This window comes from Nicotiana tomentosiformis, chromosome 6, assembly GCF_000390325.3.
Source record: "Nicotiana tomentosiformis chromosome 6, ASM39032v3, whole genome shotgun sequence".
Classification (NCBI taxonomy): Eukaryota; Viridiplantae; Streptophyta; class Magnoliopsida; order Solanales; family Solanaceae; genus Nicotiana; species Nicotiana tomentosiformis.
In genome coordinates, this window is record NC_090817.1 from 126,531,781 (window position 1) to 126,554,493 (window position 22,713).

At 39.8% G+C, this 22,713-nt stretch overlaps 2 protein-coding genes across 3 annotated transcripts; one reads left to right on the forward strand and one right to left on the reverse strand.

The window, feature by feature from the left end:
* Positions 1-765: 765 nt before the first annotated feature.
* Positions 766-4,636, reverse strand: LOC104103642 (O-fucosyltransferase 36-like). Of its 2 annotated transcripts, XM_009611556.4 has the most exons (4): positions 3,140-4,636; positions 2,651-2,900; positions 1,401-1,608; positions 766-1,083 (listed from the first exon to the last, which is right to left on the reverse strand). In XM_009611556.4, exons 1-3 carry the CDS (start codon positions 4,375-4,377, stop codon positions 1,432-1,434), a joined length of 1,665 nt encoding a protein of 554 aa, XP_009609851.1. In that variant the 5' UTR covers positions 4,378-4,636; the 3' UTR covers positions 766-1,083; positions 1,401-1,431. The 2 variants fall into 2 exon arrangements, with proteins under 2 accessions (XP_009609851.1, XP_009609850.1); XM_009611555.4 differs by having other exon boundaries at positions 766-1,608; positions 3,140-4,635.
* Positions 4,637-21,393: 16,757 nt separating this feature from the next.
* LOC138894732 (zinc finger BED domain-containing protein RICESLEEPER 2-like) lies at positions 21,394-22,392 on the forward strand. Its single transcript, XM_070179460.1, has 2 exons — positions 21,394-22,018; positions 22,277-22,392. Exons 1-2 carry the CDS (start codon positions 21,394-21,396, stop codon positions 22,390-22,392), a joined length of 741 nt encoding a protein of 246 aa, XP_070035561.1.
* The last annotated feature ends 321 nt before the right edge of the window (positions 22,393-22,713 follow it).

Sequence of the window (22,713 nt, forward strand, 5' to 3'; positions counted from 1 at the left end):
ACTTTTTTTTCTCCGGAAGGAAATATTCACAACTTAATTAGAGATTTGAAGGATTGAGAAGACATGTGAATAATACTAAGAGCCTGTTTGGATGCAAATCTAGCTTTTAAGCAGTTTTTAACTTGTGGAAGTGTTTGGCAACCAAAAAATGGGCTTAAAAAAAAAAATGGGCTTACAAAAAGCCAAACCAATAAGTTGGAAAACCCAGCTTTTTTCTAAATTGGCTTAAAAGCCATATTGCTTTGACCAAAGATATTACATTCTTATCCCTTATAATTTTTCTTAATCCCGAAATTACCCCTAAGTAAAAACCCTACAACATACTATTTTTTTTCCCCATTCTCCAATATTTGTCAATTTCTTGAAGTTCTTAACGTGAAGCAAACAATAGTTTTTTTAAATAATGTTTGATATATTCCAATATTTTGTAAATATTGTTCTTTTAGCTTCTTTTTTTGATTCCATAACATTTAATTTTTTTGGTCGTTGAATCCTTCCTTTTTTTTAAATTGGTGTAACTATATTCTAAAATCAAATCATTCAATGAATTTACGTGTTGCCCCTGAATTTGAAGCTATGAACGGAAAATATAATATTATGGTCATCATCTTCTTTATAATGTTAACAACTTTAAGGATATTTCAGTCATTTTAACAAGAAAACGTGCTTACCAGCACTTTTACCAAATACTTCATCAGCTTGTTTTAAGTTTCAGCACTTTAATCCAAACACGTAACTGCTTATTTATAAAACAAGTTCCAGCACTTATAAAATGCTTTTAAGCACTTAACTTAAAAGCCACTTTTTTTAAGCCAATCCAAACGGGCCCTAAGTATGCATTGTGTACAAACTAAATTACAATGGTACACTACAAATGCATACGAGCGAACTACTTCTGTCTCCTTTAATAAAATTACATGGTCAATTTGAATGCATGCTTCCCCTCACGGAAAAATGCAAACTCCTGGAGCAAATTCCCTCTGCGGTTATAAGCTTCTGTTCATCAAGTGAAAAAGGAGAGTTAACCCGCTTTCTCTTTGTAAAGATGCATGATGTACAAATAGCACCTTTCTCTTCCGTGAGCTGTGAGCAGCAGACCAAATAACGCTAATCATGATCAAGTAACACTAGGTACAAGGAGCAAGACAATGACCATCTCCTAAAGCTAATAATATTGATACACTAGATTACAGATCAAAAGAATCGGGCCAATATGCCTTCTGCCGCAATGAGACTGCAACCCAAGTACGGAACGTACTTGACATTGACAGAAATCAGTCCTAACTTCTAAACTAGCGTATTCTTTCATTTCTCCAAATAAGTAGGGAATTCAACTCAGGCATGGTAACTTGTTAGAAACGCCTTCTGGTAATTCCAGCTTCAGGAGCAGAATGTGTTACCTGACTATAAGAAAATCAATCATTATCAGGTTCACTCATCATCCGCAATGAAGTTCGGACGTTCACCCTGGCATAAATACTCATCACAAAGTGATGCTGATCCCCAATCCTTCCGAAGCCGCAAAATATCCTCTGTGAAAGTAGAGCCCATTGATCCAATAAACACGCCAGACAGAGCACAAATGGTCTTGTCCAGCATAGCTTCCACCTTCATGAAGATTAAAAACAGACTTAGGAGAATGCGGAAAAAAAAAAAGATCCAAAAGAGAATGTATAATGGCTTATCACCCTATGTCAATATTTATAACAAGAGTTGCAGAAGAATGTTCTATGAAAAAAGACTGGTTCTTATACATTTGTCTTAACATCGTTTCATACAATATTGTGGAGAAGCCATAAAACTATGCAATATTGAGGAAACATGAGTCATCTTGGATTGATGACTTTGAACGGCATATTTAATAGGCAGTAGGATCCAAGGATTTTAGTTGAACGAATTGTCTTCATTTAATCCAGATTTTGAGGTCAGTCAAGTAAAATTTTATTTTAAACGCAAAACAACCTAGTTACAACAACTTGCCTGTTTATACAATCCTTCTCGTGTAGCGTGCTTTCTTGTCCATCCCAAAGTTCTATCGTGTTTAAAAAATGAAGTTCATTTCTTTTACGAGTGCAGAAACAATTTCAGTTTCATAGAACAGGGAAGGAGGGAGGTAAGGAACCTTGAATGGATAGTGAACTACAGAAGCAACAATAATAATTAGAAGGTTAGGATGGCTAGCAAATCTAGGGAAAAGATTAGGTCTACTCTCATTATTGGATTGATTACAGTATGGTTTATTTTTACCATACTATCGGCTTTTTCTTATTAGCTAAAACTAAATTAAAAATGAAATTAACTTGATCTGTCTAAAATTGATTCAGATGCAAGTACAATGTGGAGATGAGCAATCTTCTTCCAGTTTTAGGCTGAAGCAGACCTAGAAATTTAGATCAGACACTCTATCCTTAACTAGGTTTAATAGGATGTCTATTTAACTTCAATCAAGACCAAGGGTTTACCCAGGTAACTCAATTTGCTTTTGATAAGCTAAGATTTAGAGAAAAGGCTGGGTCCATATTAATAGTGCAAAGTAGATCCAGTAACAAAGTGGCCAACTGGTTTTCTCAGTAACTGATACATAAATTATTACCAGTAATCTGCATGAATATCAACCAAGTGCATTTCCAAGAGTTGGATTCTAACTCACCTGACGATCTCCTTCAAGCCCATGCCTGTACAATAAAGCATCCCATTTCTCAGCTGAATTTCGAGCAGGCCTTCTAACAAGTGGTACAGTTTTCCCATTGACAACAACAAGTGACTGAAGTAGACCAGTTTCACTTTCTGCAGCATCTGTGGAGAGATAAATTACTGCTGAATTGGCCCTTTCAACCACACGGTTGATACAATCCGCAGCTTGAGGAACAGGATAGAAGCAACTTGGTGTTTTGGCATTGCTATGAAATAGACAAATAAAATTGGAGGCAAGGAACTATGTCATGATAAAAGTACTAAGCTTAGAAGCTTTGGTAACTGTAGCAGTAATATGAATTTTTAAACTGTTATGATACTAAGGCAATTTGGTAATAAGATTATTAGAAATTCCAAAAGTCCCTGCCTTTGATTCCCACTACTAGAGCATATGCTAAAGCACAAATAATTGAACAGTAAATACAGCTAGGAAAAGCAAATATACCAGAACTTCAAAAAACCGTGTCTGCGGAAATGAAGAGCTATAAAGTTCTCTCCCAAGAATGTTTGGATGAAACGCTGGGCAGTGAGCAAAATAAGACGACTTGGCTCAACGAGTGTCTTGCATTTGTGTGAAATGGGGCCACCAGGTTGCATTACCCATTCTTTTTCCACATCGGCAAAAAATACATCACCAATTGCAACAATATCATCATCCGAGGAAAAATTTGTCATAATGTCTTGAACAGTCCTTGGCTTCGGGTTCTTAACATCCTCAATCCAAGCAGCTTCGAGCTTATTCATAGAAACCCCTAATGACTTCAACTTCTTAACACGCTCTTCATCCATAAAACAAGGCTGTGGCTGAGAGAAATAGCAAATGAATTTATCTATGTGCATATGACCCTTTTGTCCTTTTGCAAATTCCTCAAATGTTACAACTACTTTTCTCCCCAAGCATTTGTCAATATGATCAATATCTAACACTCGATGAAATTCATAGTCTACTTTAGAGCTAGGAATGATCAAAATGCGGTTAAGCAGCGCTGCAAAAAACATATGCTTTTCCAAACAAATTAAATGATTTGACATCTGCCCCGACACACAAATTGCAAACAAATGCTTATCCGGCCTTGGCTTCCACTCAATAGTTCTCCTCTCAGACAATCTATAATCCACCTTCCTACAGCTATGTAAATCACCATAGCCGTCGAGACTAGTATCTGTAGCATTATCCAATGCACTTAACGAGTTCCCTAATTGATGAGACCACAAAAGAGCTTGTTGAATTTGCTTATTTAATGAAATCTGACTGAGCAAATCCGATTTCAGTTTATCTAAATTACTGTTATTGGCAATAGGCTTATTAGAAGAATTATCAAGCAATGTGTGGTTCCACAACTTGAAAAGCCCCAAGTTTTGCTGTCTAAGGAGATACAGTGCCCGCAATTCGGACTCGCGCATGCGATTGATGGAGGCATCGTAATTAACGTTTATAACGCTGGTTTTGAAGAGGCTTTTAATGTCTGTGGTGAAGTAAAGGATGAGGATAATAACTGGGAGTATAATCGCTAAGAAATACCTCTTATTGAAGCTGAAATTGAAGCGGCGAGTGTTCGCAGTTTCGTCAATTTGGAATGTGGTGCGCTGCGGAGATTCGGAACGATGGTTTCGGCGTTCACTTTGCGCTATCAGATTCTCATGATCCTCTTCTTCATCAGAGGATTCTCTCTCCATTCTCATAATATTTTCAAGGAAATCAAATGTGCATTAGTAATTTTGAGAATTTTCTTTATCTCTTCTCTGTCATATGGAAACAGCGTCTGCTTTACGATGGAACTGAGCAGGAAACTGCAGAAATATGAGCGGAGAAGAAGAAGAAGAGCGAGTTGGAGCAGTGTGTGTATGGTTTGGGGTCCAAGTGTAAAGTGAACAGAAAGCATCTTCGTGATTCGTGAAGCTAGGAGGTATTTGGTTTCCAGTCGTTTTTATAGAGTTTAATATTAAAAATCAAATTTCAGAAACAAAGTACAAAGTACGTACTAGCATTATACTTTTCATTATTATGCTATATTTTGATGGTAAAGATTACAATTGCAGTTTTCTACATTGGAAAGCGAAGATCGTATTAATTGTACGGAATTTTCCGCCTAATTAACCTGGGCCGTCAAGAAGATTGGCATCGTGGTACTTGGATAGCCTTACGTTAAAGATTTCGGCCAAGATGTATTACAACGGGGCAAGTGCACATATAGCCATTTTCGGGATGCTATTTACAGATTAATCAATATTTATTTTATTCTGAAATTTTAAACTAAAAATATTATAAATTCAAGTCAATTCAAATATTTTGGTGCTGAAATATTAAACTGAATTTGAGGACGCACTAGCTAATTTATAAATCGCAACCCTTTAGAATGGCTACCTAGTGTCATTTCTACCAAAAGTCATCTCTTAAAAAAAGGTGATGGACAAGAATGGCCCTATAAGGGGTTGGTCGGTAAATAATTTAAAAAATAACTTCGGCCCCACATACACTTATAGCTTGTCAAATTTGTTTTTACATGATTGGTAGATTTTATGCTTTATATTTACTCTAACTATAATGTTAATTGTTCATAATTTTTACTTGGTTGGCATGACTTTGTAATTGTTCAACTCTTCACCAATCTATCATATTATCATGATTTTGTATAATCTGCAATCAACCTATTTGTCGGTTAGTTCACAAACTCTACAAGATTGGCATGATTTTGTGTTATCCGTAATTGACATATTTGTAAATTATTATCAAAGTCTACCCGATCATCATAATTTTTCTGTATTGTTCAATAAAAGTGTTCTTCGAAATTGTGCTTCAATGTCGATCAAACCACCTCAAATATGCTCAAAATAATCTCAAATTTGAAACAAAACCTCCAAATACCAATACAAACGATCCATAGTCACCAATTTAGTCAAATAACACCAAATCAAGAAGATCCACTTTGTCACGACCCAAATTCACGTGGCGGCACCCGGCACACTACCCGACTCGAGTGAACCAACCCATATGTCAAGACCAAGTATAATTGCATAAGCCAATTGAAAATCTTGTACATTTTCAAATCAAGTCACAACATATTTTTTTCATTTCCAAAGTCATACATGAAACCTTTCATAAAAATGATATAATCAAATTAAATAATTATTCCTTTATGCATGACGTCCAAAATTCTATTTTTACAATCCCACAACTATCTATGGAGCCTCTATACCAAATAATAGAACCAACACTTGGAGTAATTCCAACAAAATAAAATAAGAAAGAACATGATAGCTACCACGAAATAAAAGTGGTGCTTCATAATACCTCGGAAAGAGAGTCATCCTAGCCTGACTGCATGCCACGTATCATACATCATCCTGAAACATGTAAAGTAAGCGGAACCCTGAAGGGTCCCCCTAAGGCCTGAGTACACCACAGTGGTACTCAATAAGTGTCATAGACTCTCTCTAACTTAAGTTTTTGGAACAAACTTTATAAAAATAATGCATCAATATTTGATATAAAACGATAAAATGTTTTATCAATTTATGATCCTTGTCAATTTAAATAAAAGACAAGTGAAACATAACCCACAATATATACTTTTAAAACATTTATATTAACCCAAGATTTTGGATAAAATCATACAAAATAATTTTATTTGCTTTAAGTCATCGAAATCACTTTCGCCTCCTTAGGCCTAAACATAAGAAAATCATCCTTACCTTTCACTGGGAGTATTATACCATCATCGATATAAGAAGGTCAACTAGGTTATGTACCTAGCGGCAAGTATCATATACCCTACTTGCTCAGATCATCTCATCGTAGTGTCGTACGAATCGACTCAGTCATGCTAATAATAGCACAAAATAGTACTCTCTCGAGGGAGAGCACCCTACCGTAGTCTATACCACAAAGTGGCCATCTACGCCTACACCGGTACGTGTAGTTTCATGACAACGAACACAATATATCCGAAGTCAATCTCGGTGAACACAAGTAACTTCTTAAACATTTGATACTTCAAAAATAGATTCTAGCATAGTAGCTTCAAATGATCTATTTTTATCAAATCATAACATTTATAGAAAATCTAAATCATTTAAACAAAATTAAGTAAACAACCTTTTACATGCTAAAACCTTTAGCAATTTAACCTCAATCTTTACAAGATACCACAAGTGCTATTCTGCTCATCAATTTTCAAAAGAAATACTTTCCATAAAAACTTATCTTTAGCACTCAAATATGTATACTCTTTTCAATACGCGAGTTTTGATAAAAACTTATAACATTTACCTTGAGTGTCATTTTGTCAACAAGATTTAAAATAAAATTTTATAAAACAGCATGACACTACATATGCAACATAATATTTTAGTACATTGAGACATCCGTACTTATTTGTCCCCACAAACACGAAAGCACATTTGCAAACAACTTAAGTATTAACTCAAAATATGCTTTTAGAGAAAGTCCCTCAAGTAGAGTAAGTTTTAATCAACTTAGCTCGCTTTCGCCTTATTAACATTCACAAGATTTCAATATTCTTCCATCATTCCAATATTGATTAAAATGCTCAAACATCACCAACAAATCGATATCTACAATTAGATATCCTAATTACATCAAAACATGACCTAAAATATTGATTAATATTCATATAGGGCTCATAAGTTAGCCACAAGCCTCCAACAACTCAAATCGCCAAATAGATTCAGATGTTAGACCATTCAACTTCATTCTTATATTTTAATACTGTAACGAGTCGGTCAGTCGTTTTGAGTAATGGGAAAATTGTGATTTACGATTGTTATTTGACTAGCCGGGGTAATTGGTTCGGTTCCGGTGAGGTTTTGGAATGATATGGAACACTTAGTTTCAAGATTTAAAATTTAAGTTGAAAAGTTGACCGGATGTTGACTTATGTGTAACGACCCCGGAGAATTTTTGCTAAGGAAATTAAGGTTTTGTGGTGCCGAGGTAGATTTGTGGCAAACTGCGTCGGGACTTCCATTCTTTCTAATTTTTTACCCGACCCAACTTCGATTTATAGCCCTTGAAGCTCATTTTTGAGCCAAAATCTGTCATTTTTAGAGAGAAGGGAGAGTGTTCTAGAGAGAGGAAGAAGCTCAAGTGGTTTGTTCATCAAGATCTTGTTCAAGCTTTAAATCCAACAAGAAAATATCACAAGTTCTTCACCCAAGAGGTAATGTTCTAACCCATAGTCTTCAATTTCGAGTTTGAGTAAAGATGGGTAATTAAGAGCATGATTCTTGGGTGTTAGATTATTATTTATGCATACACATACCAATAAGGTTTATGAAAATATTATTGAGTTCAAATGGGTAAAGATTGGGTTGAAAATGGTAGAAATCTTCAAAGACTTTAATTGAAGATTTGAGGATCAAGTTGATGTCGGAATTTGGTGAAATTTATATGGTTGGACTCGTGGTTGGATGTGCGTTCATATTTTGTAACTTTTGTCGGGTTCCGAGACATGGGTCCCATGGGCGATTTTTGAGTGAACTTCGAAATTTTATTGGAAAATTAGATTTCCTTGTGGAATTAATTACAATAATTGGTATTGACTGAATCGAATTAATTATGGCTAGATACGAGGCTTTCGGAGAACAATTCTCGTGGCAATGGCATAACGGAATAAATAATTACACGGTTTGAGGTAAGTAATAGTTCTAAATTTGGTCTTGAGGGTATGAAACCCCGGATTATGTGTTATGTGATTGGTTTTGAGGTGATGGGTGTGTGGGCATGCACCGTAGGAATTATGACTTGGTCAAATTCCATAGAACTGTATAATTGAATAATCTGTTGATATCAGTACATTCTCTACGTGTTAGAGGAAAATTGAGCTGAGACTCGTATTTTAAAAAAATCACGCTTAGACATATGTTGATATTATTGGTACCTACTGGGTCATTTCTGTGGTTGAATTATATGTTCAAATTGTAATTTCACACTCAGTCATGTTCATTTATTTCATATCATATCTTAGTCTCTGTTGCTATTTATTGATGATTCATATTATCATTTTGGGTTGATTTTCATGACATCTTGAGCCCGAGAGACTGGAGAGGTTGATGACTGGGTGAGGTCGATGGCCTAATTGTGAGGATATTTATGGGATCGGGTTGCACGCCGCAGCATGTTTCATTATTATATGTCATGATTGGCTTGATATAGCACTTGGGCTGAAGGAGCCCCTCCGAAGTCTGTACACACCCCCAGTGAGTGCAGGTACCTACTGCGTGCGAGTGCCGAGTGCCGAGTGCTGAGTGACTGTGAGGAAAGAGTGACTGTGAGGTTGGAGTGAATGAGAGGACTAAGTGACTGTTACTCTGAGAGGATGCATTGATTGCATTATTTGCTTCATTTCAACTGTCATATATCCCTATTTTGGAATTTTCGGGAAAAACATTATTCTGTTTTGGTCAGTCAAATTTGATATGAAATTTATGTGAAATTTTAAATGTTGAACTTGAGAGCATGCTTACCCTTTTATGTTGGAAAGTACTGTATTTGGACTAAGCTAAGAAGCTCGTCACTACTTTCAGTTCTTTATTTATTATTGTTACTTACTGAGTTGGTTGTACTCATAGTCTCATACTACACCCTGCACTTCTGTCCCGACCCAAACAAACCCAGTCGTGATGGTGCCTATCGTGGAACTAGGCAAGCCGACTCATTTCCAAAACAAACCGATATTTTCATTTCAAAGATAATTTCAATGCTATTTAATATAAAAACCTTCGCAAAGGAGTTCCAATCAAAACAAAAGTGCGGAAAGAGAAAAGCCCGATATCGGGGTGTCACTAGTCATGAGCATCTACTACAATCTGTCTAACAATATCAAGACTAACTCATTCTGGAAAATAGCTAAATACAACTAAAGGAAGATAAGAGGGAGAAGAGCAGGGCTGCGATCGCCAGGCAGCTACCTTGCTATCCCTGGGAAAAATCTGCAATCAGAATAATCAACAACCGCTACCGTGTCCAGCTATACCTGGATCTGCACACAAGGTGCATGGAGTAATGTGAGTGTGCCAACTCAGTAAGTAACAACAATAAATAAAGACTGAGCAGTAGTGATGAGCAATAAAGCATATAACGTTCATATAAGGAAATCTTAGTAAAATACCACATGCTTTTAAAATCAGAATTTGAATCAAACATCTCGTTTAAACCCAGTTCCACTAAAAAATCATTTAAAGATATTTTTCAATAGTTTTCAAATAGAGGAAAAATGCAAAAGTAAGCAAAAATGATGAAATCATAAACAGCCCCTCGGGAAAAACATCACTCATATACAGCCCCTCGGGCAAACCTCACAGTCATTCGTGCCACTCGGGCATACCTCACAATCACTCATGCCTCCCAGTCACTCAACACTCGGCACTCGCACTCAGTAGGTACCTGCGCTCACTGGGGGTGTGTACAGACTCAGGAGGGGCTCCTTTAGACCAAGCGCTATATCAAGCCAAATCATGACATAAATCACTCAGGCCCTCGGCCTATATCAAACATGTTGCGGCGTGCAGCCCGATCCCATAAATATGCAACATGCTGCGGCGTGTAGCCTGATCCCATAAATATCCTCACAAATCAGGCCCTCGGCCTCACTCAGTCATAAACCTCTCAAGCCACTCGGGTATTTCAGTAAAATAGGGCATTCAGCCCAAAACATTTATATGCATCAAAATAGAGTCATAAAACTGAGTTATGCGGTAAACAAGTATAAACATGACTGAGTATAGATTTTCAATCGAAAACAGTGAAAGCATAGTAAGAAAAGGCCCTGAGGGTCCAAACAGCACTGACACAAGGCCCAAACATGGCATTCAGCCCAATTTACAGAAACTCTTTCTAAAACATATAAGTATCATATAGTTTCAACAAAATATGCAACTTTACAGTTGCTACGGGACGGACCAAGTCACAAATCCCCAACAGTGCACGCCCACATGCCCGTCACCTAGCATGTGCGTTACTAAAAATAGTAGAATGATACAAAAAAAATTCGGGGTTTCGTACCCTCAGGACTAGATTTACAATCGTTACTTACCTCGAACAGGTCAAATCTCTACCCCACAATGCTCTTGCCTCTAGACTCGGCCTCAAAATGCTCCGAATCTATTCACAATCAGTACAATACCATCAATACGCGCTAATGGAATGAATTCCACAAGAAAAGCTACAAAATTAGACCAATACCTGAAATTGGCTCAAACCCGGCCCCCGGGCCCACATCTCGAAATCCAAAAAAATTTACACTGGAAAGCTCATTCACTCACGAATCTAACCATACCAAATTCATCAAAATCTAACATCGTTTGATCCTTCAAATCCTTAAATTACTCTCGAAATATTCCAAGTCCTAACCCCTCATTTTCACTAATTACATGATTAAACAACAGAAAATCACCATATATGCGAGTATTAGGGCTTAAGCAACTTACATCACTGATAGCCCTTGAATCACCCTTCAAAAATCACTCCAAAAGCTCCAAAAACCGACTTGAAAATGATGGAAATGAACCAAAATCGCGAAGGGTTCTATTTATGGTTTCTGCCCAGGTTTTTCGCACCTGCAGAATATTTCACGCTTATGCGCCACCGCACCTGCGAAAAAATCCATTGCAGGTGCGGAACTCACATAGGAGCCCATATTCTGCATCTGCGGCCCAAAACCCCGCGCCTGCGAAGGCGCACCTGCGCGTCTCCTCCGCTTCTGCGAAGCCTGCCCAGCATCCCCCTTTCCGCATCTGCGCTCCAGGTTTCGCATCTGCGGGCTCACAGATGCGACCTCCAACTCGCACCTGCGCAACCTGCCTAGCCCAGCATTGCCCACACCGGCGCACTCCCCACGCGCACCAGCGGCCTCGCACCTGCGACTCTTTCTTCCGCAGGTGCGAAAATAGCTGTAGCAGCAGCTTCAGCTGCATTTTCCAACTTCGACAAATCCGTTAACCACTCGGAATCACCCCAAAGCCCTCGGGACCTCAACCAAAAATACCAACAAGTCATATATCAACATACCAACGTAGTCGAACCTTTGAATCACTCAAAACAACATCAAATCATCGAATTACCCTCGGATTCAAGCCTAAGAACTTCTAAATTTCCAAATTCGGCAACCGATGCCGAAACCAACCAAACCACGTCAGAATGACCTCTAGTTTTGCACACACATCACAAATGACACTACGAACATACTCCAACTTCCGGAATTCCATTCCGACCCCGATATCAAATTTTTCGATGCCGACCAAAATCGCTAAATTTCCAATTTCGCCAATTCAAGCCTAATTCTACCACGGACTTCCAAATCACATTCCGGACGCATTCCTAAGTCCAAAATACCTAACGGAGCTAACGAAATTATCAGAATTCAAATCCGAGATCATTTACACATAGGTCAATATCCGGTTGACTTTTCCAACTTAAGTTTCTACTTAAGAGACTAAGTGTCTCAATTCACCTTGAAACCACTCCGGTCCCAAACTAACTAACCCGATATAATATAATATAGCTGAATAACATAAAAAGAAGTAGAAATGGGGAAAACAGGGCTATAACTCTCGAAACGACCGTCCGGGTCATTACATCCTCCCCATCTTAAACATCCGTTCGTCCTCGAACGGGTCTAGAAACATACCTGGAATCTCGAATAGGTGTGGATATCTGCTCCGCATCTCCCCCTCAGTCTCCCAGGTGGCCTCCTCCACAAGCTGACCTCTCAGATTGCACCTTCACTGAAGCTATATCCTTTGACCTCAACCTTCGAACCTGCCGATCCAAAATAGCCACCGGCTCCACATCATAAGTCATATCACTCTCCAACTGAACCATGCTGAAATCCAAAACATAGGACAAATCTCTAATATACTTTCGGTGCATGGAAACATGAAACACTGGATGCACACTCGACAAGCTGGGTGGCAAGGCATGCTTATCAGCCACCTCCCCTATCCTTTGAAGCACCTCAAAAGGACCAATGAACCGGGGGCTCAACTTACCCCTCTTCCCAAACCTCATAACACCCTTCATGGGTGATACCTTCAGCAAAACCTTCTCCCCAACCATAAAAGACACATCACGGACCTTCCTATCCGCGTAGCTCTTCTGCCTAGATTGCGCCGTGCGAAGCCGCTCCTGAATCAATTTCACCTTATCTAATGCATCCTGGACCAAGTCTGTACCTAAGAGCCTAGCCTCACCCGGCTCAAACCATCCAATCGGAGATCTACACCTCCTCCCATATAAAGCCTCGTACGGAGCCATCTGAATACTCGACTGATAACTGTTGTTATATTCAAACTCTGCGAGTGGTAGAAACTGGTCCCATGAACCCCCAAAGTCAATGCCACAAGCACGCAACATGTCCTCCAATATCTGAATAGTGCGCTTGGACTGCCCGTCCTTCTGAGGGTGAAAAACGGTGCCCAACTCAACCTGAGTACCCAACTCTCGCTGCACGGCCCTCCAAAACTGCGATGTAAACTGAGTGCCCGTATCTGAAATGATGGAAAATGGGACACCATACAGGCGAACGATCTCTCGGATGTAAATCTCAGCCAACCGCTCCAAAGAGTAAGTAGTACCAACTGGAATGAAGTGCGCGGACTTGGTCAGCCGATCCACAATAACCCAAATAGCATCGAACTTCCTTAAAGTCCGTGGGAGCCAACTACAAAGTCCATGGTGATCCGCTCCCACTTCCACTCTGGGATCTCTAGTCTCTGAAGCAAGCAACCCGGTCTCTGATGCTCATACTTAACCTCCTGACAGTTGAGACACCAAGCCACAAACCCAACTATATCCTTCTTCATCCGCCTCCACCAATAATGCTGCCTCAAATCCTGGTACATCTTCGCGACACCCGGATGTATGGAATACCGCGAGCTGTGGGCCTCCTCAAGAATCAACTCTCGAAACCCATCTACATTAGGCACGCATATCCGGCCCTGCATTCTCAGCACGCCGTCATCACCAATAGTCACATCCCTAGCATCACCTCTCCAAACCCTGTCCTGAAGAACAAACAAGTGGGGTCATTATACTGACACTCCCTGATACGGTCATAAAGAGAAGACCTGGAGACCACACAAGCCAATACCCGACTAGGCTCCGAAATATCCAATCTGATAAGCTGGCCCGCTAAGGCCTGAACATCCAATGCCAAAGGTCTCTCTGCTGCTGGAAGATATGCTAAACTCCCCAAACTCTCTGCGCGGCGACTCAAAGCATCAGCCACCATATTGGCCTTCCCCAGTTGGTACAAAATAGTGATATCATAGTCCTTAAGAAGCTCCAACCATCTTCGCTGACGCAAATTAAGATCCTTCTACTTTAACAGATACTGCAGACTCCGGTGATCAGTATAGATCTCACAATGAACCCTATACAAATAATGGCGCCAAATCTTCAAGGCGTAAACAATGGCTGCTAACTCAAGATCATGGACATGATAGTTCCTCTCATGGGTCTTCAACTAGAGCGAGGCATGGGCGATCACCCTACCCTCCTGCATCAAAACACAACCAATGCCTATCCTCGAGGCATCACAATACACGGTGTAAGAACCTGAAGCTGATGACAGAACTAACACTGGAGCTGTGGTCAAAGAAGTCTTAAGCTTCTGAAAGCTCTCCTCACACTCATCCGACCACCTGAATAGAGCACCCTTTTGGGTCAATTTGGTCAAGGGCGATGCAATAGATGAAAATCTGTCCACAAAGCGACGGTAATAACCTGCCAAACCAAGAAAGCTCCTAATCTCCGTGGTTGAGGACGGTCTGGGCCAACTCTGCACCGCCTCTATCTTCTTCGGATGCACCTGAATACCCTCACTGGACACCACGTGCCCCAAGAATGCTACTGAACTGAGCCAAAACTCACATTTGAAGAACTTCGCATAAAGCTTCTCCTCCCTCAATCTCTATAATACAATCTTCAAATGCTGAGCATGCTCCTCCTAGCTACGAGAGTACACCAGAATGTCATCAATGAATACAACATTGAATGAGTCCAAATAAGGCTGGAATACATTGTTCATCAAATGCATGAACGCTGCTGGGGCATTGGTCAGCCCAAAAGACATCACCAAGAACTCATAATGGCCATATCGGGTCCTGAAAGCTGTCTTAAGAATATCTGAATCCCGAATCTTCAGCTGGTGATAACTGGACCTCAAATCAATCTTGGAGAATACCCTCGCTCCCTAAAGATGGTCGAATAAATCATCAATACGAGGCAAAGGATACTTGTTCTTGACTGTGACCTTGTTCAACTGCTTGTAATCAATACACATTCTCATGGAACCATCCTTCTTCTTCATAAATAGAACCGATGCACCCCAAGGTGACACACTAGGCCGAATAAACCCCTTATCAAGGAGTTTCTGAAGATGTTCTTTCAATTCCTTCAACTCCACCGGTTCCATATGATACGGTGGAATAGAAATGGGCTGAGTACCCGGCAACAAATCATTACCAAAGTAAATATCTATGTCAGGCGGCATGCCCGACAGGTCTACAAGAAACACATCTAAAAAATCACGTACCACCGGAACAGAATCAATGATAGGAGTCTCTCCACTACCATCCCTCACAAAAGCCAAATAAGATAGGCAACCCTTCTCAACCATGCGCTGAGCCTTCAAATATGAAATCACCCTACTTGGTACATGATCTACAAAACCGCTCCACTCAACCCTCGGAATTCCCGGCATAGTCAACGTCACCATCTTAGCGTGGAAATCTAGAACAACATGACATGGAGATAACCAATCCATACCCAATATCACATCAAAGTCGACCATACTGAGCAGCAAAAGGTCTACTTAGGTCTCTAGACCCCCAATAGTCACCACACATGACCGATATACGCGGTACACAATGATAGTATCGCCCATAGGAGTAGATACATGAACATGAGAAACTAAAGACTCACGGGGCATATCCAGAAAATGGGCAAAATACGAGGAAACATATGAATACGTGGAACAATGCCTGTAATCACAACATCTGTGACAAACTGAAACAATACCTGTAATCACAATATCTGAAGCAATAGCATCTGGTCTGACAGGGAGGGCATAGAAACGGGCCTGGCCACCCCCTGATCTACCTCCCCCTCTAGGGCGACCCCTAGCTGACTGACCTTCATCCCGAGCTGACTGGGCGGGTGGTGAGGTAACTGGTGTTGAAGTCAGAGGCTGACTTCTCTGCTGAGATAGACCTCCATGACGACGAGGATAATGCCTCTACATATGTCCAAGCTTCCCACACTCAAAACAACTCCCTGGCACTAGTGCCAGAAACTGAAGGGAACCCCTAGCACCGGGATGATTGGTAGAAGAACCTGGCATGGAAGAGCCCTGAACAGGTGGAGCACGGGACGAACTCTGAGCTGGAAGGGCACTAAGTGATGAGTGGCCCTGATGAGAACTGTGAGAACCATGGGCAGATGATGCACCCCGATGAAATAGCCGAGCTGATTGAGCTTGTCTGAAATGACGACCTCTACCGTGCTGGAACTGACCCCCAAAAGGAGCACCGCTGAATCCACCCTGACCACGAGGCCTCTTGGCCTCCCTCTCAACCCTCTCCTGATCGTGAACCATCTCAATCTGTTGAGCAATGTCGACAACCTCATCGAAAGTAGCACCCGAAACCCTCTCTCTGGTCATGAGCAACTGTAGCTGATAAGTGAGACCATCAATATACCTCGTGTTCCTCTCCCTGTCCGTGGGAGCCAACCTGATCGCATGACGGGCCAACTTACAGAACCGCATCTCATACTATGTCACAGACATATCACCCTGGCGAAGCTGCTCAAACTGTCTGCGCAGCTCCTTTCTGCGGGATCGAGGCACGAACTTCTCTAAAAAGACCACGGAGAACTACTGCCAAGTAAGGGGTGCTGGGCTAACAGGCCTACGCCTCTCATAAGTCTCCCACCATCTGAGTGCAGCCCCAGAAAACTGAAAGGTAGTGAATGAGACCTCACAAGTCTCCAGAATACCAACAGTACAGAGTATCCTTTGATACCTGTCCAAAAGGTCCTGAGCATCCTCTTTCTTTGTGCCACTGAAAGGTGGTTGCTGGAGTCTCCAAAACCTCTCCAACCTACACTGATTATTCTCAGGCATAGCGGGAACCACATAATCCTGAGTAACTGCAACCGGCTAGGCTGGTGGTGCCTCCGGTGTCTGAAGTCCCTGAATAACCTGCTCGGGTATGCGAGCGATGGGAGTCTGAGTGCCTCCCCTGGCCTGAGAAGTGGTTGCGGCCATCGAAATAGAGACCGCCTGAGCAAGGCCAGTACATGCTGTCAGAATCTGAGCTAGAGCCTCCTGAAGGCCTGGAATCACAATAGGCACAGGTGGTGCCTGAGCTGGTGCATCAACAACTGGAACCTGGTCCTGATCAGGGACAACCGGTGGATCTGCAGGTACTGCCCCTGCTGTTGTATGGGTTGCACCTCTTCCCCTAACACAACCTCTACCGCGGCCCCGGCCTCTCGCGGCCCCGGCCTCTCGCGGCCCTGGCTGGTGGTACTGGTGGCTGGCCCTCCTGACTGGTAGCACGAGTCCTAACCATCTGTGAGAGAATGAAACAACAGATGTTTAGTTACTAGAATTAACAGATTCGCACGACAAGAATTTAAGAATGTGGAGTTTCCTAAAGGTTCTGCTGCCTCTCGAAGATAAGTACAGACGTCTCCGTACCGATTCGCAAGACTCTACTAAACCCACTCATGACTCGTAAGACCTATGTAACCTAGGTTCTGATACCAATCTGTCATGACCCAAACAAACCCCTATCGTGATGACGCCTATCGTGGAACTAGGCAAGCCGACTCATTTCCAAAACAAACCGATATTTTCATTTCAAAGATAATTTCAATGCTATTTAATATAAAAACCTTCGCAAAGGAGTTCAAATCAAAACAAAAGTGCGGAAAGAGAAAAGCCCGATATCGGGGTGTCACTAGTCATGAGCATCTACTACAATCTGTCTAACAATATCAAGACTAACTCATTCTGGAAAATAGCTAAATACAACTAAAGGAAGATAAGAGGGAGAAGAGCAGGGTTGCGATCGCCAGGCAGCTACCTTGCTATCCCTGGGAAAAATCTGCAATCAGAATAATCAACAACCGCTACCGTGTCCAGCTATACCTGGATCTGCACACAAGGTGCATGGAGTAATGTGAGTGTGCCAACTCAGTAAGTAACAACAATAAATAAAGACTGAGCAGTAGTGACGAGCAATAAAGCATATAACGTTCATATAAGGAAATCTTAGTAAAATACCACATGCTTTTAAAATCAGAATTTGAATCAAACATCTCGTTTAAACCCAGTTCCACTAAAAAATCATTTAAAGATATTTTTCAATAGTTTTCAAATAGAGGAAAAATGCAAAGGTGAGCAAAAATGATGAAATCATGAACAGCCATTCGGGCAAACCTCACAGTCACTTGTGCCACTCGGGCATACCTCACAATCACTCTTGCCAATCGGGCATACCTCATAATCACTCATGCCTCCCAGTCACTCAGCACTCGGCACTCGCACTCAACAGGTACCTGCGCTCACTGGGGGTGTGTACAGACTCCGGAGGGCTTCTTCAGCCCAAGCGCTATATCAAGCCAAATCATGGCATAAATCACTCGGGCCCTTGGCCTATATCAAACATGCTGCAGCGTGCAGCCCGATCCCATAAATATGCAACATGCTGCGGCGTGCAGCCCGATCCCATAAATATCCTCACAAATCAGGCCCTCGGCCTCACTCAGTCATAAACCTCTCAAGCCACTCGGATATTTCAGTAAAACAGGGCATTCGGCCCAAAATATTTATATGCATCAAAATAGAGTCATAAAACTAAGTATGCGATAAACAAGTATAAACATGACTGAGTATAGATTTTCAATCGAAAACAGTGAGAGCATAGTAAGAAAAGGCCCCTGAGGGTCCAAACAGCAGTGGCACAAGGCCCAAACTAAGGGTGGGCATAAAATCTGAAAAACCAAATTCCGAACCGGAATGAATTAATTCAATATTTCGGTTTCGGTTTTTTCGTTATTTCGGTATAATTCAGTATTATATTTTTGGTATTTTGGTATAACGGTTCGGTCCTCGGTATTTGGATCTTGAAATTTCGGTACACCGAAATACCGAATTTTAAAGAATTTTATGTTGGACCTATACTGCCAAGCCCAACCTAATATATTGTATCTCTAATTCTCTACACTGCCCTAGTACCCAACCCAACCCAATAAGGCCCAACTCTTACCCTCTTTAGTATTTTCCTAGTTTCACTTCACTACAGGAAATTAGAAAGGGAGAAACAGAAACCTAGCTAAAGAGGCAAAGAGCTATGACTGTGAGAGATAACTCAGAAAAATGAGAACCTCGGCGCGATAGAGACGAGTCAGACGATGTCACAGCGACTTCACGACCTCGGCGCCGACGACTCTCAAGTGTGACTGCTGGTTTCCTTATTTTTTACCTTCATTCTTCAATCTTCAACTCTTCAAAAGGTTCATAACTTTTCATTCTTCAATCTTCAGTTTTTTATAATAATTTATGGTAGATTAATTGGTAGTTCTTGGAATAAGGAAAACTCTTTGTTTTGCCACTTATTTTTTTTTAATGGCTAATCTCTTCATAAACAAGTTCTGAAAAATTCAACTTTGAACCTAAAGATTCCAGTGACATGTAAACTTGTAAAGAGTGGGATTAGTTTTTTAGTAGAGTTATTAAACTACAAGATTTGAATGAGTGGAAACTAGGGGTGGGCAAGCAAAAAGAATTTATGTGATTATCTTTCACTAGGTGGCGTGCAAAGAGGCATTTTCTTGTTAGGTGGCGTACTTTATTTTGATTATCTTCATTTGATATAATAATGAAATCATCTAACAAATTCTATATTTGTAAAATAAAAAAGGAAACTGAACGTCTACATTAATTGTCTTATAGAAGGTTACTAACTTTGACATGAAGACTCACTTCCAGATTCCACTCTTTGCATAATATTATTTTTTCTTGCTCTCAATTACTAGTATTTATAGTCAAAGATAATCACATAAATATATCTCTAATGAGATTACAAAATTATGTTAGGGAAACAGTAGCCCAGAAACTCGTAGATATCCTTGTCAAATACTTGTCAACCTCCATTTTAGACTTTGATTATCTAAACTCAACTCTAGTCTCAATTTGTGTTTATATTTGTTTTAATTTTGTATAGATGGCGGATGAAAGTAGAGTAAGTGATGCCGGTTCAACTAAAAGTTTACCTATTATTGAAGATAGCAACACCAACACAATTGATACTCAAGATTCTAAGAAAAGAAAAGCCATGCAACCTCGATCCGAAGTTTGGCAACATTTTGATAAATTTGCGGTAAATGGGGTCGGTAAAGTAAAGTGTAGATATTATAAGCAAGCTTATGCTGCTAATACGTCTAGGAATGGAACAACAAGATTGAAAAATCATTTAGCTAGATGCAAAGAATACCCACCTTACATTGATAAAGATAATAGTCAAACAAAGATAAATTTTTAATCTTGCCAAAATGATGGAGGATCGCTTTGGAAATTTGATCAAGAAGTGGTTAGGAGGGCCTTAATTGAGATGATAGTTATTGATGAACTACCATTTAGCTTTGTAGAAAAGGAAGGCTTTATGAATTTTATGAGAATAACTCAACCATTATTTCGTCTTCCTTCTCGTAGAACAATAACAAGGGATTGTTATGAAGTTTACGGTGAATTGAAGCAAAATCTAAAAAGGTCTTTTAGAGAAGCAAAACCAAAAATTTGCCTCACAACAGACACATGGACTTCATTGCAAAAAATAAATTATATATGTTTGACAGCCCACTTCATTGATAGGGATTGGAAGTTGCATAAAAGAATACTAAATTTTTGCCCTATCACTAGTCACAAGGGTGAAGAGATGGCTAAAGCTATTTCTAATTGTTTGCTTGAATGGAAATTAGATAAGGTGTTCACTATTACCGTGGACAATGCTTCTTCAAATGATGTCACAGTCAAAGAATTGTCTAAAAAATTAGATATGTGAAAAACTAATATGATGAGTAGTAAACATCTTCATGTGAGATGCATGGCTCATATACTAAATCTAATTGTGCAAGATTATTTGAAAGAAATTGATGCTTCTGTCACATGTCTTAGAAATATTGTGAGGTATGTGAGATCTTCACCTGCAAGGACCTTAAAATTCAAACAGTGTTGTGCACATGTAAAGTTAGAATGTACCAAAACATTATGTTTGGATGTTCCTACTAGGTGGAATTCCACCTATTTTATGTTGGATAGAGCACAAAACTTTGAAAAGGCCTTTGACAAGTTTCATCTTTTTGATGATGGATTTTCTGCTTATCTATGTTCTCATCTTTGTGAAGATGGTAGTAGTGCAGGTCCTCTTGAATCTGATGATTGGGTGAATGTGAGGAATGTGATAGCGTTTCTTACAAGATTTCACGAGCTCACCAAAAACGTTTCAGGTTCACGTTATGTCACTTGTAATTCTCATTTTGAGGATGTATCTGAACTTTATTATCATTTGAAAATGTGTTTAATTAGTGAGGATGAGCATTTGAGAAAAATGGCTGAGCGGATGTAAGAAAAGTTCAAGAAGTATTGGGGTGAGCCTGAAAAGATAAATAAAATGATTTTTATTACTTCCGCCTTGGATCCACGTAACAAATTTGAATATGTTAGCCTTGAACTTGAAGAACTTTTTGGGGAGGAAAAAGGGAAGAAAATAAATGATGAGGTGTATGCTTATATGAATTCTTTGTTTGAAGAGTATCTAAAAAAGTATTCAACTGGATCTTGTCCTCAATCTCCATCTAGTTCTACTTCATCTAATAACACATCTAATACATCTAGTGGGAGTATTTTAACTGCATCATTAATAAAGACGAAGCTTCACTTGAAGAAACAAAAGGAAGACAATGAAAGTGGGGGTGCTAAATCGGAGTTGGATAAATACATTAGTGAAGAACAAGAGCCTTTTAGTGAAGAATTTGATATTTTAAGTTGGTGGAAAACACATGCTCCTAGATTTCCTATTCTTTCAGAGTTGGCTCGTGATGTGTTGGCCATTCCAATTTCTAGTGTGGCGTCAGAATGTGCGTTTAGCACCGGTGGCCGTATTCTTGATTCATTTAGGAGTTCATTGACTCCTAAATGTGTGCAAGCTCTTGTTTGTGTTCAATATTGGCTTAGAGAAGAAAAGAATCCTATTAGTGTTGAAGAAGACTGGGAGTATCTTGAGGAACTCGAGTTTGGTTAGCTTTAATATTTTGTGTGTATTTTAGTTCAAAATAATATATCATACTTGTTTATTTATATGACATATTTGGTCGAATTATCTTTAGATATGGAAAATAATGCAAGCACTACTAGCATTGTTTGATGTATAGTTGCAACTTGTAACTTGAGTGGTAAGTTTAATACTCTATTTGTTTGGTGATATACTTTTGTAGTTTTGTTTTATTATCATCAAAAAAATAATATTCTAACTTATGATTTATCTTTTTTTTTAGGTTCAAGTGCAATCATGACCCGTGCTCCTAATGTTCATCCAAAGAGGGATGACACATATTGTTTAAGAAAGCATATTAGGCGTTGTCTTGAGCGTCTTCCCGAAATCCGTATTTAAGAATTAAGACTAAGTTGATTTGAGACTATTAGTGTAAACTTGAATAGAGGGATGCCCTCTATGTTTTTGTTGCACTGTGTTTAATTCTGCTGGTTGCTGCTACTCGTTAGTAGTTGTTACTATCTGAGCTTGCTGTGATATTTATTTACTTCTTTTCCCTTTCAAGTACTTGTTAGGAATGTGATAATCAGGTGTGTACTTGCTGTGAATGTGATAATCATGTGCTCTTACACGCCTTTTGTTATTTAGTGTTTCTGGCTTGCTTACTTTATTATTTAGTGTTGCTTCCTTGCTGCCTTTTATTAGGCAGAATAGCAGTTG

Excerpts from the sequence above, each read along its gene's own strand:
- LOC104103642 (XM_009611556.4), bottom strand. The coding sequence starts at position 4,377 with ATGAGAATGGAGAGAGAATCCTCTGATGAAGAAGAGGATCATGAGAAT. Across the intron at positions 2,901-3,139 it reads CACGGTTTTTTGAAGTTCTG|CAATGCCAAAACACCAAGTT; the intron begins GTATATTTGCTT and ends TCTATTTCATAG. Across the intron at positions 1,609-2,650 it reads GGCTTGAAGGAGATCGTCAG|GTGGAAGCTATGCTGGACAA; the intron begins GTGAGTTAGAAT and ends ATCTTCATGAAG.
- LOC138894732 (XM_070179460.1), top strand. The coding sequence starts at position 21,394 with ATGATTTTTATTACTTCCGCCTTGGATCCACGTAACAAATTTGAATAT. Across the intron at positions 22,019-22,276 it reads TCTTGAGGAACTCGAGTTTG|GTTCAAGTGCAATCATGACC; the intron begins GTTAGCTTTAAT and ends CTTTTTTTTTAG.